The sequence below is a fragment of the Dasypus novemcinctus genome, chromosome 14, assembly GCF_030445035.2.
Source record: "Dasypus novemcinctus isolate mDasNov1 chromosome 14, mDasNov1.1.hap2, whole genome shotgun sequence".
NCBI classification, from domain to species: Eukaryota; Metazoa; Chordata; class Mammalia; order Cingulata; family Dasypodidae; genus Dasypus; species Dasypus novemcinctus.
In genome coordinates, this window is record NC_080686.1 from 87,531,551 (window position 1) to 87,550,266 (window position 18,716).

General features: G+C 44.5%; 1 protein-coding gene and 1 pseudogene across 1 annotated transcript in view; both read left to right on the plus strand.

Annotated features, from left to right (window-relative positions):
• Positions 1-18,716, plus strand: part of FER1L6 (fer-1 like family member 6) — a 155,112-nt gene that overhangs the window by 37,184 nt on the left and 99,212 nt on the right. Inside the window, exons 3-10 of the mRNA XM_058275995.1 lie at positions 3,472-3,592; positions 6,345-6,399; positions 6,511-6,642; positions 8,917-8,979; positions 12,552-12,630; positions 13,936-14,092; positions 14,657-14,843; positions 15,769-15,961. Coding sequence (XP_058131978.1) covers positions 3,472-3,592; positions 6,345-6,399; positions 6,511-6,642; positions 8,917-8,979; positions 12,552-12,630; positions 13,936-14,092; positions 14,657-14,843; positions 15,769-15,961 — 987 coding nt within the window. The remainder of the gene's footprint in view (positions 1-3,471; positions 3,593-6,344; positions 6,400-6,510; positions 6,643-8,916; positions 8,980-12,551; positions 12,631-13,935; positions 14,093-14,656; positions 14,844-15,768; positions 15,962-18,716) is intronic.
• On the plus strand, positions 10,867-11,389 carry LOC101441529 (biogenesis of lysosome-related organelles complex-1 subunit 2 pseudogene; annotated as a pseudogene).

Consider the following 18,716-nt stretch of genomic DNA (forward strand, 5'->3'; position numbering starts at 1 on the left):
CTGTGTCTATTTGCTGCGTCTTCTTTGTCCGCTTCTGTTGTCAGCGGCTCAGGAATCTGTGTCTCTTTTTGTTGCATCATCTTGTTGTGTCAGCTCTCTGTGTGGGCAGTGCCCCTCCTGGGCAGGCTGCACTTTCTTTCGCGCTGGGCGGCTCTCCTTATGGTGCACACTCCTTGCGCGTGGGGCTCCCCTACGCGGGGACACCCCTGCGTGGCAGGGCACTCCTTGCACGCATCAGCACTGCATGTGGGCCAGCTCCACACGGGTCAAGGAGGCCTGGGGTTTGAACCGCAGACCTCCCATGTGGGGGATGGACGCCTTAACCACTGGGCCAAGTCCGCTTCCCTCCCTGCTGCTTTTTAGTTGACATGTATCATTTGGCAACTCTGAAATGTAGATGCCATTGCCTGCATTCTACAACAGAGGTTCAGAGAGGGCGAGCGGCTTGCCCAAAGCCACACAGCTAATAAGGGGAAAAGCTGGCTCCTGAGCTCATGCCTGTCTTACCCCAGAGCTGGGACCTTCCTCCGCTCTGTGCTGCCTCCAGTTAGGGGCCCTTACTGATGGCGCAAGGGAGGAAAGAATGAGCTGGTGGAGATTTGGGGCAATCCATCAACCATAGTCTTCTTCAGAGGCACTGGCTCCTGTGGCTCAATCTAATTCGAGTCTTCAGCCCACAAAGCAAACAGGGCAAGGAGGAATCAGGGCCCTCCTAGAAAGTAAATAGCATCTGTTCTGCTGGCCAGGGGCCAGCCCTGGAGGAGAGTGACCAAACATCCATAAGAGAACAAAGCACACGTTGGTCTTTCCTTCTTGGCATGGCTGGGCGCTCAGGGCTCTGCTGGGTGGGCCATTTGGAGAGTCTCAAAGTCTCTGGCTCTCTTGTCTGTGTGTTTTTAGCCAGAGCGGTTATGCCTTAGTCCATTAATTCCAATTACCCTCAATCCATCCATTAACTAGTTACCCAATAAATAGTTACGGGGCACCTGCCATGATCATGCATTCACTCATTTATTCGTGTATTCGACAAATACTGCTGGAGCGTCTGCTAGGTGTCGGGCCCTGGGCGAGGTCCTGGGAGTATAAAGGTGGACATTGGGTCATCCGGAGGAGAGCCGACCCTGTGCAGGACTCTTCCGCCTGCCCCTGTCAACCGAGTCTCCACGCTCCCCCACCTGTGGTCAGGCCGGGAGGCGGACGTCTCTGAGCTGCCTGGCCCAGGCTCCTTCCCCACGGCGGCAGCATGGCTTGGCCAGGGGGTGCCCTAGCAGGAGGCCACCTGAGGGAGAGAAGAGTGCGGGCAGGCTCGGGGGAGTCGTGGCCCACAACGGGCAGGTAGTCCTGGAGTTCCTGCTGAGAGGACCAACGCACAGCTTCCAGGCCCTGGTCCCTGCTCCCGCTCCTTGTTTTCGGTGATCTCAGAGTGGTAACAGCTTGGCTGCCCTCTGAGGGTTTCCTGCACCCACACCTTTGTAAAAAGTCTTTTTGGAAGTAAACCTTCCTCAGATCGCCCTCTGCTGAATGTACCATCTGTTATCCGTGGGACCCTGGGACTGGGGTCATTTCCAAACGTGCATTTACAAGTTGAGGAAAGTGCTATAGAGCGAATCACATGCTGAAACAGAGTCTCTTTAAGTGGGGTCAGAGAGGGGTTCTCCAAGGAGGTACAACTTAACGCATGGGAGGGGGCCAGCCAGAGGATGGGCAGGGAGGGGGCATTTCTGGCACAGGGATGCCTGTGAAGAGGAATTCCAAGCAGGAGGGAGCTCGATATGTGAGCAGGAGCAGAGGAAGGCTGAAGGCTGGAGTGCCGAGCCGGCAGCGGGGAGAGTTGGGCCTGCAGCAGTAGAGAGAAGCCCAGTGGAGCAGGGTCCTGGGCTCCTGGGTGGACTTCAGATTTATTCCAAATACAAGGGAAGTTATTGAGGGGTTTTAAGAGGAGAAGTGATGTGCTCCAGCTTGTATTTTTAAAAAGATCACTCTGGAACCTGGTGGCGAGTGGATTGGGTAGAACACAGTGGGAACTGAATGGATGAATGAATGAATGAATGAATGCTACAGAAGAAGCTGTAGCTGGCTGCCTCTGCCTCTGGGTCTGTCTCACCCTCCCCTAGAGAGAAGAGTCCATGTGCTGTCCATTCCTCTATGCCTAGCATCCAACCTAGCACAGCTTTTGGCATATGTTTTCCTTAAGTCCCTGAAGCCAAGGAGGACAAGGATGAACTTTGTCTTGCTGCCTCATGGAGCGCAGTCAGGCGCTGGTGTTCCTTCTGTGTCTCTCTAGTGCTGGCCTTGTCTTTTGTTTCCTGAATGAGCAAATCATAAAAACAGAGTTCTGTTCATTCAGATTCCCAGGAGCTCCTGGGAATGAGAGGCTGCATTAACCTGCCTTGTGAATGGGTACAGTTTTGTGTGGTTCTCTCCATAAAGCTAGAGAACCAAAATATGCCACAGCTGGGAAGTATCTTAAGAGATGATTAAACCAACTGGTTTACCAGTTGAGTCCCATGGAGTCCTGGGGTTCTGAGGAGTGGACACAGAGGTGCCTGAAGAAACTGGCATTGGGACCCCATGGGAGACCCCCTACCCCCATGTTCCACCCATGACAAACAGGCTTGGTATGAGTAGACTTGTGCCACATCTTGAGGCTCATTTCATTGAGGCCCAAAGGAAATCACATTTACAAAAGGGTTCTGTTGCTTTAAAAAGTTTGAAAGCCACTTGTATCATCCAATTCCTTCATTTTATAGGCAAGGAAAATCATGGCAGGGAATTCTGAGCATCATGCCCCAGTTGTCCAACATGACACATTAGAATAGCCTGTGGGAACTTAAAATATCTGGACACCCAGGCAACATTCAAGATCAAATCTATCAGAATCCCAGACAGCATGGGGAGAGGGATGGTGGTGGTGGCAAAGAATATGTTCCCTAACCATTCATTTACATTTTCTAAACTCTTGCTCCTCAAACTTAGTCCTCAGACCAGTAGCAATAGCATTATCTGGGAGCTTGTTGTTAGAAATAAGAATCTAAGACCCCACCCTAGACCTAATGAATCAGAATCTGCACTTTAACCAGATCTCCCAATGATTACTACGCACATTAGATTTTGCTGATGAGGCTCAGAGAGAATAAAGTACTTGTTTAAATTTCCATTTCTAGTAAGTGGCAGAGTCATGACTTGAAAACACAACCTTAAAATTATAATCCAATTTTCTTTCCACAATACCATACATATAAATCTGCCCCATTGCTTTCTTTGGAAACAGACAGAAGTTATCTTTTTTTTTTTAAAAGCATGAGCCTGGCTGTTCTCACAAGAAGATAGTAAGTTTCATGCAGGCAGGAACTGTTTTATACTTTCCTGTATCCCTTATGGTACACCACATGGTGATAGACAGAATGGGGCTTCACATGGCCCCTGTGTTTCATATTTAACAGGATGTTCTTCCTTTGTTTGCTTCTCTAGAAGGACAAGGAGAAGAAGAAGCCCTGCAGGAGGGGCCTTCCCACCATGAAGGGCCAGGAGAAGATTTGATTTCTGGAGATGCTTCTTCCTCCCCTGTCCCCTCAGCTCCTCTGAAGAGAAGGTACAGTGTTGAATGTGGGCAGTCAGCAAAAGTCACTGAGCATCCTATGTGCCAGGTACCCCTGCAGATACTGGGAGAACAGAGGAGAAGAAGACCAGCTACTGGCCTCTAGGAGCCAGAGGTCTAAGGCAGGAAGACCGAGTTCTGCGTTGGCTCAATTTTTTCTGTGGCCATGCTGGCCTCTTGGTATTGGTCAGCCTTCAGCAGTCCAGGGTTCTCTCTCTATCACCTTCTGGTCTTCAATACTTTGAGTTCAGGTCCCCAAGCTCCTCACGGTTCAGGAAGGACAGGAGCAGTGGAAGACAGATTCAGGAGCTTCCCCTTACCTGCTCTTTAAAATGTTTTATCAAGTTGCTGATTATTCTAGATTTGTGTTTGTCCCAAATGAGAAGGTGGTTCTGATACTACCCAATAAGATGTCAAAACAAACTGGCCTTCTACATGAGATTTGCTGTATTAGTTAGTTATTGATGTATAACAAATCATCCCAAAATGCAGGGGCTTAATATAATAAGCAATTATCACTGCTCATGAACCTAAAGGTCAGTTTGATCATTTTGCAGCTAGTCCCAGATTCATCACTCATGTGTGTTTGGTCGGCTATGGGTCAGATTGGGAGCTCTGCTGATTTTATTTTGAGGTCAACTGATTGTAGGTTGGTCAAGGATTGCTTCCACTGGGGCCAGTGGGTTCTCTTCCATTGCTCTCAGATCCTCCAGCAGGCTAGCCCGAGCTTGTTCCAATAGTGGTGAAGGCAGGGTTCCAAGAGGGAGAGTGGGTCTAGGCTTGGAACTGGCAAAAGTTATTTCTACTGCATTTGTTAGCTAACAGAAGTCAAAAGGCCAGCCCCCAGTCAGTGTGGGAGGGGACCACAAAGTTACAGGGCAAAGAGCATGCCCACAGAGCAGCCAATAATTGGGGCTATCAGTGCCTACAGAGCAGTCAATAATTGGGGCTATCAGTGTCCACAGAGCAGTCAATAATTGGGGCTATCAGTGCCATCAAGCTACCATATTTGTTTATGTCGATTTTTTACTCATTATAATCCATCATGCCCTTCCCTTCTTTTCCCACCTAGAGTTGTTACTGTCAGTTAAGCAAATCAATGCTTCCCCATATGGCAGATCCTGACCTGTTGTTACTGGGCTGTGGCAATGTGTGGTGGAGGGCCAAGGGGAGTGGGAGACAGGTGGAAATCAGAGAAGGCTGCAGCTCAGAGGCTGACACTTGAAAGAAGACATGAAAACGTCTGCACATACCACATGACTTCCTCCCTGTGCTGTACCATGATAACCCCCCAGCCAGCCCCGAATGAGGATTTTAGTTATTTTTTAATATTCTCCAATGCCTCCATTGCCATTTACTTTACAAGGATAACAGGCTCAAATGGATGAAGGCAGGAGAAAGAGAAGTCAGGAGGAGAAGTAGTTCATTCTTCATCTATAGAAATTCTATCCACACATGAACACTCAACTCGAATCCAACATTTGCAGTAAAGATTTTGTTGTTTACCCCAGGCCTCAGGAATTTCTCTCTCCTCTGAACAACTAGCACTTTTTTTTCCTATGGCATGTTTTATACCTACATTCCATTTCTTTTTATATGCTTTGGTCTTCTCTCCCTTGGATAGATTGTTAGCTCTGCAAGGGCCAAAACCATGCCTTATTCATCTTTGTTTTTGCCCTAACTGATCCTAGCATAGGATTTTAACATAGCAAATCATCAATATGAATTTTCCATTTTATTGATGAACATATTAAATGATATCTACCCTCTCCTATATGCATTATCTCTTTCAATCCTCAGAGCAACACTATATAGGTAGAAACTGTTATTTCCAATTTCAGATGAAGACAATAAGGCTAAAGAAACTTCCCAAAGTCATACAACTTGGAGAGAAGAAATATTCTTTCATAAATCAGTCTGACTCAAAGATTTTGAGATTTTTTACTACTTTGCTCTAGTCTGTCCCAGACTTAATTATAATCAGCAGAAATGGAGTGAAGTCAAATGCAAGATGGCATTATTATTAATAGAAGCCCAGAGAACACAATTCATAGGAAGTCAAGCTCAGTTCATTTCCCACCATTGCTACATTTGTGACAAGAGGGATTCTTCATCTCTTTATGCTACTAGCCAATCTCTAACTGCCCAGGTGTTGCACATTTGGTTTCAATTACCTGTGACAGCTGAGATAAATGAAGTCCCCTGGAATATGAAATCTCGCAGAGATGGCATCTTAGTTGCTCCTTCCAATTTTCTCCTTTGCCAATTCTTTTCAAAAGCAATCATGAAACTCTGAATTGTCACATCTATTAGAAATGGCAAAGTGGTCCTGATAGCATCAGCAGGAGAATGGGAGATACTTATTTAGATCCAGCTCTGCTACTGAATTGTTAAGCCATCACAAGTTTCTCTTTCTGTAAAATAAAAAATAAATAATGCTGATAATCATACTCATACTGAAAGCCATAATTTATTCTTGGGTCAAACCTTCACATGCATTACGTATAGTCACCTAATGTGGTAGGTGCTACACATTAGCTCCATTTTTAGGATGAGGAAACTGAAGCATTGAGAAGTTAAATCACTTGTCCATTTATACTTGGCTCCTCCAGCGATGCAGAGAGAACATGTGATATGATATAAATGAAAGCACTTAGAGATATTTGGGAAAATACCATCAAGGCATATGGAACCTAAAGTGTGTTCTTATTTGATGAAACAAATACATTAAACTTTCTTTTACCAGATCAAAACTGGTGACTAAGATCCATGATGGAGAGGTCAGAGCCCAAAATTATCAAGTAAGTAAGGGACTCTTCCTTCCCCAACCACCCCCCTGCCCTCCTTCCCCAACTCCCTCCCCCCCCCCCCCCGAATCTTCCAGGGTGACACACCCCTGACTTGTGTTGCAGATAGCCATAACCATCACCGAGGCCCGCCAGCTGGTGGGCGAGAACATCGACCCAGTGGTGATCATTGAGATCGGGGATGAGAAGAAGCAAAGCACGGTGAAGGAAGGCACCAACAGCCCATTTTACAATGAAGTAAGTCGTGGAGATCACCAACATCCTCTTCAGCACACTCTAGGTCACTGCCATTTCAGTGTTCTTCAGCCAAATAGAAAAGCTGTTCCCCTTACCACTGCTTCCCATCGCTCATCTAACCCCACAGCAAACTCTCGGAGCCTCCTAACAAATACAGCCCCAGAAAGTTTAACAAAAAAGATAATGAGAAGGTGAGGAATTCTTGATTTTATTTTATTTTATTTATTTATTTTTTTTTAAAGATTTTATTTTTATTTATTTAATAATTCCCCTCTCCTCCCCTGGTTGTCTGTCTTCTGTGTCTTTTTGCTGCGTCTTGTTTCTTTGTCCGCTTCTGTTGTCTTCAGCGGCACGGGAAGTGTGGGCGGCGCCATTCCTCGGCAGGCTGCTCCCTCCTTCGCGCTGGGCGGCTCTCCTTATGGGTGCACTCCTTGCGTGTGGGGCTCCCCTACGCGGGGGACACCCCTGTGTGGCACGGCACTCCTTGCGCGCATCAGCACTGCGCATGGGCCAGCTCCACACGGGTCAAGGAGGCCCCGGGGCTTGAACCGCAGGCCTCCCATGTGGTAGACGGACGCCCTAACCACTGGGCCAAAGTCCGTTTCCCAAATTCTTGATTTTAAACTCATTGCTTCCCGCTGCCTCCTCCCCTTCATAGATCCTTTATCTGGTTTCTTGTAAGCCCATCTTCATCCCTTGGAAATATGGGTCCTATCTTTAAAAAAGGCTGAACTGGAGATGCACATTCTTCTTTGTGGCAGAGACATTGGAAAGTTAATTATGAATTTTGAAATAGGGTGACTGGGTTGGAAAGTAAAATATTTATATTTTTTCTAAACTTTGTAGAAATCATAAGGAAAAACATCAGCGACACAAAGCTTCCAAGTATTAATCACACTAAACTCTCTTTTAAAAATAAAAATAATATGTGGAAAAAGATACCAAGTGTATAAAGAATTACTTAATGAAAACTCTCTCTTCCTCCTAGCTCTGGTTTCCCAACCTCTCTACCCTTTCCCTGGAGAAAGCCACTCTCCCCTGGTGCTTGTGTATTCCAGAGATATAGTTCAAGCATGTACAAGAATACAAATTAAAAATGGTAGCATTTTATACACACTGTTCTGGACCTGGCTCCTTTCACAAAACAAGGTTATCAGAACATAGAGTTCCATCTCATTTTTTTCCTTCCATTGAATTAATGTACAATAATTTATCAGTCAGTCCCTCATTGATGAAATTGATGGATATTAAATTTTTTTTCAACCTTTTCTACTATGTATAATAATACTTATGTGGTATAACTGGGGCAGAGGGTATATACATTTAAAGTTTTTCTTAATATCACAGAATTGTCCTCCAAAGAGGTGACAGTTTATACTTCACCTAATAGTAAACAAAAGTGCTACTCTCTATGCACACTTGGAACCATGAGTTACCAGAAATGAAGGAACTCTTAATTATTTTCCTAATGGGGAGTGATCATTGAAAAGGCAAGGAGAGCACAGGTAATGAATCAACAGAAAATATCCAAATCCCATTTGCACTAACTTCTTTCCTCTTTATCACTCCTGCCTCCAAACTTTCACCCAGAGTGAAGGGTGGCGGTTGTTTCCTTCCTGCTCTTCTTTTCATCCCTAAAACCTCTTTTAGCATTGAGGAGGACCAGATGAGATAATGTGCATTCAAATACTTTGAAACTGGACTGCCCTACCGATTTATTAATTACTTTAATTAGTATTTACTTTTTGCATAAAAGTCCTGGGTCTAACTGACATTGAATTGGGCCTAAGTGAAGTCAGTAGGAAATCAAGCAAAACCTAAAAGTTGAACTAAAAAACCTTTGTTGCAGCTTTTGACCCTAATAGTCAAGCCCGAAGGCCATTAAGTACTGATGTCACTGGTTAAGAGGGGCTCTGTGGGGTTAGTTCACATTAGAAAAATGTGGGTGCTCCAGGGAACCAGTGTGAGGCAGATGAATCCAAAACACATGACTCAAAGCAGATGGCAGTAAGTAGTGAAGTTGGAAGGAATTTATGAGTCCAAAGGAATCTGTGGTATCTCTTACATTTAGCCTTATCAGGGAATGTTTTGTTTTGAATGTGAAAAAAATTGAAAACAATCCAAATGACTTTCAACAAGGGTGATTAGGCAATGGTGGCATTGGGCCCTCTGCAGCAATCAGTAAGAACAATGCAGATCTAAGTCTATTCTAGGAATAGGGTTTTTAGATGCAAACCTAGAATTGATGGTCAAAATAGACTTTATGTTTTACAGTACTTTGTCTTCGACTTCATTGGGCCCCAAGTGCATCTTTTTGACAAGATCATCAAAATCTCAGTAAGTATACAATTGGAGGGGTGGGCAAAGGAGGGAGGGAGGCTAGGCAGGGGGTATGAAGGAGTAAGGACAGCTCAGCCTGTGTAGGGAGGAGTAGACTCAGTGAGTGTGGGTTGGTGAGTTTGAAATCACCAGGATGTAACTTGAAATAATGAGTAGGGAGGAGTTTGGGAAAAAAAACCATCTCAAGAAAAATCTTTGCTTCTTGTAGGCTGCTATGAAGCTATTATGAATTGAATTATGTGGCTTACTAGTGTGTGGATATGAAACATTTGCTTTCAAATGACATCTTAATGGATTGCCATGTTGAATTGGTTTCCTTCCTTTTATCAAGTAAATGGTAATGCTTTTCTCTTGGGATGATAGCCACACTAGTGACAATTAATCACATCCCTTTCCCCACATAGTTGGTAATAAATGGAGAAATAGAGACAAGAATCAGGAAGGAACCAAATATATCAGCCCCACCAATGGTCATGTAGGGGAAATGCTGCCTCCCACAGAGCACGTCTGGAGAGTGCGATGGAGAGAGCTTCTGGGTCTTGCCAGTTGCCTTGTCCAGGTTTCCCACTTCATAGAGGACAGGGATAGGAAAGGAAAATGCCTGTGCTGAAGCTAGACGAGCCTCAAACAGAAAGAAAGGCAGGCCAAGGGGATTACTACCAACTTCACACCTCTCAGGAAAGGGACAGAGCAGTGGGCGACAGGTTACATCTATTTACCAGTCTGATATTACTGCTTCTCCCATGGAGAGGAAGGCTCGGGCATGGCAGGGGGTGGGTCTGCTGAAGGCCAAGTGCTCTCCTCCAAACAGAGCAACAGGGCGGAATTCCCAGTTTATGTGCCATGGCAAGATGTGTAGAGAATGAGAAAATGGTTTCCTCAGCAGAAACACCAGCTTTGATCAGGAACTGTGAAGGTGGCAAAACTTGCCTGTCTTTATCACCCATTCAATCTCAATGATATGCTCACTTTAACCACAGCTGGTTGTCAACAACGTCCTGTAGTAAAGTTTAACTAAGTGGATGTATGATATTGCCCTCCAGGGGCACTTGAAGAATGCGACTTTTGAAGAATAAATAGTCATCCAGAGGAGAGTGGGGTGGGTGTAGCTCAGTGATTGAGTGCCTGTTTCCTACGTACAAGGTCCCAGGTTCAAACCCTGGTACCCCTTAAAAAAAAAGTCATCCAGAGCAAATTATTATTAATGTTAGAATTTCAAACATGATGACAAGTGGTGCAGAAGATATTTTGGGACCTGGGGCATTGCCCAGGGCTTGAAGTTATATTACACGGCAACCACCTGTTTGTAATTTTGGCTTTGCTGCAGGCTCCTATGGGACTATCTGGATTTCAGATGAACAACAAAGTCAATAACCAGTCAAGGGGCATGACCGTATGGGGGTATGTGGGTTTGCAGACAGAGGATATGGAGTTGGAGTTTTCCTATCTCTGTTCCTCTAACCTAGAAGACTGTAACACTCTCGAGTCCCTAAATGACCTTGAGGGAGAGAAAGCAGAGATTTTAAAGGGAAAACCCCTCTTGGGGTGGGGGGTGGGGGTATCTGAGTCTAGTTTTCTGCTGGCTCCTGGATGCAAAGTCAATGTGCCCAGAATAAACTTGATGTGGGAGAGGAAGGAGAGATCGCTGCAAGCAGATGCTGTTGGGACAGCCAGGCTATAGCAGACCCTGGTGGCGCCAAAGAACGTCTTTCCTTGACAGTGACTCAGGGCATAGGCAGGAACCCCAGCCCTCTCTGCATGATGCCCCTGAAGTCCCTCTGACCTGATGCTGGACCACCCCAGGGTTGCCTGGACCTCAGCCTCTGGGAGCATGACTTGAGGAGGGCTCCTGTGTTATTTAAAGATTCACTTGGGGGGCCGGTTATGGCAGCGGTGGTAGATGGCGTGCCGGCCATCGGACCAGAGGAACCTGTTCAAGATGATGCTGCAGTGGAGACAGCTGAGGAGGCCATGGAGCCCACTGAGGCTGACGTCAATGAGCTCTGCTGGGACATGTTCTCCAAGATGGCCACTTACCTAACTGGGGAACTGACGGCTACCAGTGAAGATTATAAGCTCCTGGAAAATATGAATAAACTAACCAGCTTGAAGTATCTTGAAATGAAGGATATTGCTATAAACATTAGTAGAAACTTAAAGGACTTAAACCAGAAGTATGCTGGACTGCAGCCTTATCTGGATCAGATCAATATGACTGAGGAGCAGGTAGCAGCTCTTGAGCAGGCAGCTTACAAGTTGGATGCATATTCAAAAAAACTGGAAGCCAAGTACAAGAAGCTGGAAAAGCGATGAAAAAATTATTCCTATGGGAAAAAGTCTTTTTTCATGTGGAAGAATGTTTTATAAAACCTAAACCCTGAGGCTGATGGAATTGTCAAAACTCCTCAAAAGGAATGAGGCTGGTCTTCCCAGGAATATCCTGCACTGAAGTCAACTGGAGAACCGTGGTTACTCTTGAACCTCCTTTGAGGTGGTATTTCTCAGAAACTCACACTTAAAACTTTTTGCCTTCTACTTGAATGTTTCACCATCCATTCAGGACAGAGACTCTCTCAAAGTTCAGAGTAAACCTGGGCTTCGTGGTAGAATCGTATGCGAGAACTTGCTTTTTTTTTTTTTTTTAACTTAAATGGTTGCTCTTTTAAGTTACTGTGTAAATGGTTGTTTTTGCTATTGATGATGCTAACATTGTTAACAATTCTAAATTAAAAGAAAACAAATTCCTCTTTATGAATTACTTTTCTATAATATTGCAAATAACAGAATATCTTAAAATAATTCCAGACTGAACCTTAGAGAGTGAGCCCATACAGTAAAAGGAAATGTGACACAGAAAATACAAAAGACAAGATGTGTATATATGTCCATGTGTGTATGTTTAGTGGCTGGGTGGGGGTGGTAGGGATAGGCTGTCACTCATATATTTTATAAAAAAATAAATAAAAAATAAAGATTCACTTGGGGCTCTTGCATCCATCCAGTCCACAGGGACCCAGATGCCCTCAACCTGAGAGGAGCCCTCGAGACAGGCCTCCATCTGTGCTCAGGCCCTTGGGACTTTGGCATGAGCTTTGGGTGGCCTTATAGCTCCTCTCCTTGAGTGAGGCTGTCCTTACTTCTCCTTGGTTCTCTTCCACCCTTGGAAAGTTTGGGTAAGGGAGAGGGAGAGCTATTTCTGGAGGTCTTTTACAACCCTGAAGTCTAATGACCAGTCTTCACTGGGCTGCTGATGAGGCTCAAGGCCTGGAATGCTCTCTGCAGAAACCATTCACAGACTCAGCCTCAAAGGTACATTTAGTGCAGCGGTTCTTAACCTTTTTGGTTCCACAGAACCCTTTGCCACTCAGGTGAAAAACACGGACCCCTTCTCAGAATGTAGCAACAGATGGTTTTATGACACTCAACATTGGAGGTCAGAGAAAATAAAGATAAGAAGTTGATTTTTTTTTTTTCAATTCAAGCTCATGGACCCCCTCCTGAAATCTTTCCATGGAGCCCTGGTTAAGAACCCCTGATCTAGTGGGGCTCACGTCTCCATCTCTCCTCAGGTGTTTCACCACAAGCTGATAGGAAGCATTCTGATTGGTTCTTTCAAAGTAGACCTGGGGACTGTGTACAGCCAGCCAGGTAAGAAGGCATTGCTTCCCAGTCTCTCTCTTACTCTCTTCTGGTTTATGGCACCTGCAGGTCATCTCGTTCATTCATTCATCCATTTAGCCATTCATTCAATAACATTGAGCACCAGTTAGACAAAGTTAAATGAATGATACATGATTCTTGCCCTCAAAAGTTTACAATCTAATGATAAAATTATTTCATATGTCCATCCTTCTCAGCAGTTTGTCCCCCCCCCCCCCCCCGATACTCACAGAAATTCTCATTTGGGCTATGAGACAGGACGTGCAGGACAATGGTGGAGAATAGAAGTTAAGAATATAGACTCTGGAGCCAGACTGCCTGGGTTCAAATTCCACTCTGCTATTTCCTAGCTGTGCAACATTGGGCCAATGACTTTGTTTTTCCATGCTTCAGCTTCAGGGATAAAATTGTACCTACCTCACAGGGTTATTGGAGGATTAAATAAAATAATAAATATATGTAAAATGCTCAGAATAGAACGAGCACATAATAATGACTATGGGATGCCATATAAGTGTTGGATAAAATAATTATTAGTGTCCATGAAATATAGGAAACTGAAAAAGAGAAGATAGGTCATCTGTCCGAGGTCAAGAGCTAACAAGGAACAGTACCAGCAACACCCTTAGACCTTATTGCAAAAGGCTCCGTCTCTTCAACAGTGGTCCCCAGGTCACAGAACCACAGGCAGGGGTGGTAATGAGTGCAGTGGCCTGGGTATACTGCACTGAGGAGTGATGGAGCCTGTGGGAAGCAGCAGGGCTCATCACCCATAGGAAACGAGTGGTGGCTTCTCAGCTCCCTCTACCACTTGCTGTCATCTGGAAATGTGAACCCTGCATTGCCAGACCTCCCTTCGTCCCCCCTTCTTTTATATGGTAAGCCAGAAGCATAGATTTTGTAAAAACTCCTAAAGTTTTGATGCATGGTACAGGTCAAACGAAACAATTCATAGCCCGGGGCAAGCTTTGTGTGACTTCTATGCCCCCTTAGAATCTTCCTAATCTGGCCCATGCCAGAATCCTGTCTAGGTGATTCCTCGTTTGAGTCTCACTAGTTTGAAGGCTTCCCAAAGACTTATAGTAGGTTGGGAAAGAGACAGAGGACTGAGTGGGAGGCAAAAGGAAAGGAGGGCAGGAAGAAGGAGGCAGCCTGAGACTGGGGCATAGCCGAGAAGAGCTGACAGCAGAGGGAGAAGGGCTTATGGGAGGACTTCGGGGGTGGGAGGAAATTGGGGTGGGGCGTCCAGGCCCATCTGGGCAGGATACCTGAGCTGTCAGGACATTTTTACAGGCCATCAGTTCTGTGACAAGTGGGCCCTGCTCACAGACCCTGCCGACATCAGGACTGGCACCAAGGGGTACCTGAAGTGTGACATCAGCGTGACTGGGAAAGGCGACATCTTAAAGACCAACCCCAAAACCTTCGACGCCGAGGAGCAGATAGAAAAGTGAGAGGTCCAGCCAGGGCCAGACGAGGAATGATGTCTCCACTTTAATGTCTCTTTCCCTTCTTTCCACCCTTATTCTTATTGGCCCATTGGAACTGCCGAGTTCCTGGCACATAGATTCTGCTCTATCAGAGGCACCAAGATGTGTCGCCTCAAAGGCCAAAGGAACAGCTCCCCCTTGGGAGGATGGCTTCTAAGACATACATAGAAGATACGCCTTCCTGTAACAACTCATCATAGATAAGCTGTTCCTGAGCTGAGCTGATTTTTCTTTGAAGGAATTGTAATTTCAAGACTGGTTTGTGTAGTGAGAAGTCTTAAATGTACCTCCCTTAGGGTACAGGGTGGGAGACAACATTCATTCTAAAATTCCAAGACCTGGATAGGTTTGCATTCTCTCCCTTCCAACACTTGGCCATCATCTACACTGGGAAGAAAAAACTACTTTCAAGGATGACCCCTGATCTTTTCATATTTTTCTCCTATATTGCTAAATTGTGCCTACCTTTTCTCTCTTCTTTTGAAGTGAGCTTTTTAATCTGTTTGTTTTTGCTCCCCTCGAAGGAACCTTTTGATTCCTCAAGGCTTTCCATCCGAGAGACCCTGGGCCAGGTTCTATGTGAGACTCTACAAAGCTGAAGGATTACCCAAAATGAACTCCAGCATCATGGCAAATGTCACCAAAGCCTTTGTGGGGGACAGCAAGGACCTCGTGGATCCTTTCGTGGAGGTCTCCTTTGCAGGGCAGATGGTGAGGGACCCTTGTTCCCCCCACTGGCAGGCCTGCACCCAGCCTTTCCCTTCCCCTGGGCATTTGTAGGCAAATGAAATGAAGTTGGAATGAAAAACAGGAAGTGCCTTGAAAAGGAAAGCTTGTCAGAATGAGGCCATGACTCCCACAGGCAGGGAAGTCGGGGAGCGTTGCCCATTTGCTCTCCTCTAGAGACGATGAAGACTGAGTGAGTGGGTGCAGTTCAGGTACCCAGGCAGACAGGCCTCCTCTCTCATCCCAGTGCCCAGACCCTATACAGTTACCGCCTCTCTTAATCGGCTCCACAGTCCTTGTCCTATGTAAACCTGGACATCTCTGTTCCCCACTCAAGAGTCATTGGAAGCCCCGGCCCGGGTAACTATCAGAGCTTGACCCTTGATGGCTGGACTGTGAGGTTCCAGCAGATACACATGTTGTCCCTTGCCTAGAAATATATGCTTACCTTGACCTCTCCCCTTGGTAGGGGTGAACATTGTAGTATTTTGGATTTGGAAGGGACTTGGAGGTTATATAGGATATCACCTTCATTTTATGATGAAGAAACTGAGGTTCAGAGTGGGGAAGTGATTCACACAAGGTCACATTTTCCTAAAACATGAACTAGGGGCCTCCCCTTATCCCCTGAATACGCAGAGCTGAATGGAACAGCTCCTGTTCATGACATGGATGCTAGTTTCACCCCAACCCCATTAGGACGATGAGAGCTTCCTGAGGATAGACCTGTGTTTTGCTCAACTTCATCCTGATGCCTGGCACTGAGTAGGCCATCTGTAACGTTTGCTGTAACGTTTGAACGGGGGTCGGGTGGAAACAGGTTCGCTACTTTGGCAACTCGCTTTACTTTTCCAGCTGGATAAGAGCTTCCCCTCCGTCCACAGTTCACATCGTCCAGCTTTGCTTTTAGGGACGAACCACAGTGCAGAAGAACTGTGCAGATCCTGTGTGGCACGAACAGGTGATCTTCAAGGAAATGTTCCCTCCCTTGTGTCGGAGGGTGAAGATCCAGGTGTGGGATGAAGGCAGCATGAACGATGTGGCCCTGGCGACCCATTTCATCGACCTGAAGAAAATCTCCAATGAACAGGATGGGGACAAAGGTAAAGGGGCAGGTGTCTGACTTGGAAATGGTTGATCTAGAGCCCTCATCTTTAAAAGAAGAGGACGTAAGCAGGACAGGCGCTAGGCGCCTACACTTTTGTGCTGTCTGTGGTTTGAGGTTGGTGCAGGGCAGTGGGCAGAGTCGAGCTCTAGTCCCAGGTCTTCTGTGGGCATCACTGTGTGGCCTTAGGGAGGTCACTTTCTCTCTCTGGGCCTTAGGTTTCTTAATTGAAAAATGAGGATTTTAGAATAGATCGAGGGTTGGCAAACCACAGCGCATGGGCCAAATCCATCCTACCACATAGTTTTGTATGGCCCACAAACTAGGAATAGTTGTTATGTATTTAAATGGTCCCCAAAGGATGTATGGAAATTTATTGTCTCTCAATATGTAAATACCTACATAACCTCAGTATTGCTTTTAGCCCACAAATCCTAAACTATTTACTATCTGGCCCTTTTCAGAAAATGTGTGCTGACCTCTGGATTAGATGAACTCTAGGGTCTCTTTTAGTGTTAGGATTATTTGATATAAGAGAATGAAAAATTCCAAGAGATGAAAATAGCATTCTCAGAGGAGAAGAAAAAAAGTGCAAAAGTTACTACTCTTAGTAATGTCTCTAGCAGTTACAGTTTTTTGTTAGAACTGAGCGATGTCTCCCTTTCTTAGACTGAGCATATTCAAGGGAAATTTCCATCCTCTTTTGGACCACTTTCAGAAAGCACCCATCACCTCCTTAGTCTGCCTTTCTCTTTCTCCTCTTCCAACCCAAACAAATGAACAGCACTTCCTATCAGACTTGGGAATGTGGAGTCCTTCCCACGTACCAATTATCTCTGTGGTTTATGGTCCTGAAGAAGCATTTCATTTAACATTTACATTGGCAGAAAAGAGGGGAAAATTTTTTTTTTTTGCCTGTCCTGGCTTATTTGGTAGTGCTACGAGGAGAAGTTGAAAGGAGACAGTGTAATAGTTTTCCTATTGAGCCAACTCTTTTAGATACTGCACCACTAGGACATTCTTATAATTTTATAGTGCTTAGGACAAGCAAACCAATTTCAGAAAACAGCAGTTAATATAACTTATTATGTTTATAACAGAGGTGATTTTTATTTAGAGGAAGATACCCTCTTCTAAAGTATGGTGAGTTAATTTTAAAAATCGTTGAAAGAAGGTATTTTTAGAAATGAGAAATATACTCCCTATGTATTTCTCTATAACTATTTTTTTTTGTAATTTCTAATTCATTCTCTAATCATTTGAAGCTGGGCCAAGTGATTTTCTTTGATTTCCTGATTAGATGTTCTATGTTGCTTGCAAAAACTAACAAACCAAAAACCCTGCCAAGGAAACTAAAGGCTGAATTCTTATAGAGTTTTCTTCTTTTTTTCCCCAGTCTTTTACAGTTGTCCTGTCTTTTACAGTTTTCCTACATATACTTAATTCAATAGCAGTTTTTTTTAGCAACTTGAGTCAATTGTGTGATTCCAAAATATTCAACTTAGTTTATGCAGAAAGCCATCTTTTCAGTCTTGTATTTACAAATGTATATAATATTCCAAATTACGTTAACTAACGAGAATACTAGGAGCAATGAGTATAACTGGATTGGGAAAGAAATAGCACTATAAGTTCACAATTCATTGATGAGAGAACATGGACATAGCAGAGAGGTGCTGCTCACAGCATACTCAGAGGGCTGTGGCGGGGGCAAGGGGAGTCCCAGCCAGTCCACCAGGTCATTTACATGGAGACAGGTAAGTGAGCGTCCACTCAGTGTAAGACTCTTTATATGCAAAACCTAAATTACAGGTGATAACTCCCTAAATAGTGCAACAAGTCCTCCCTCCTTTGAACTCAAGGCAATCTTTCTCTGAACTACAAATTCATGACTGATTATATGTATGTGTTAAGTATGCATACATGTCTATGTATGTAAACATACATAAATATTCATCATAGATATACTACATATCTTATATGCCATATATATGAAGTTAGCATGACATGTAATTATTTTATTTTTCTTGCCTGGTTAAACTGAAGGCTCTTCAAGAGCAGAGAACAAGACTTATACTTTTGTATGCTCCTTATAGATGGACCTCAATAAATATCCACTGATATTTATCGATAAACACAAAAGTGTTTATCACAGGATTTCTTTGCATAGAAAACACACTCAGCCCATCTACACGATTTCTCAACGTGTTTTACAGATAGTTTTTCAGGAACGTCTTGCTAGTGCTCAGGAAGATGTGTATAGTGAGTTAAAGCATAGACACCAGGGGCCATTAAATATTTCTACCCCTTTTAACACAATATTTCCATTTCTTAAACTCTCTCCAAAGGAGAGATAGAATTCAATCCACAGGAAAAAAAAATTGACATAAAACTATTGATAACTGTTAAACATATGGAAGCATCTAATTGCCCAACAATGGGAGCATATTTAGGCAAATTAAGATACTTCACTTATTGTGATCACTAATATCTATATATATTTCAGGAGGTATTGGGGATGGAACTCAGAACTTCGTATATACGAAGCAGGCACTCAACCACCGAGCTACAGCTACTTCCCAATCATTAAAATTTTTGAGCCTTTCTTAAGGTCTTTTGTGAAGTACTTAATAGACATTATTTCTTTTGATCCTGATAGGTAAGAGGTATTATTAGCATCTCTGTTTTACAGATGAGGAAACTGAGACAAAGGTTGGCAAGAAACTTGCCCAAAGCCTCCCAGCTTGAAAGTG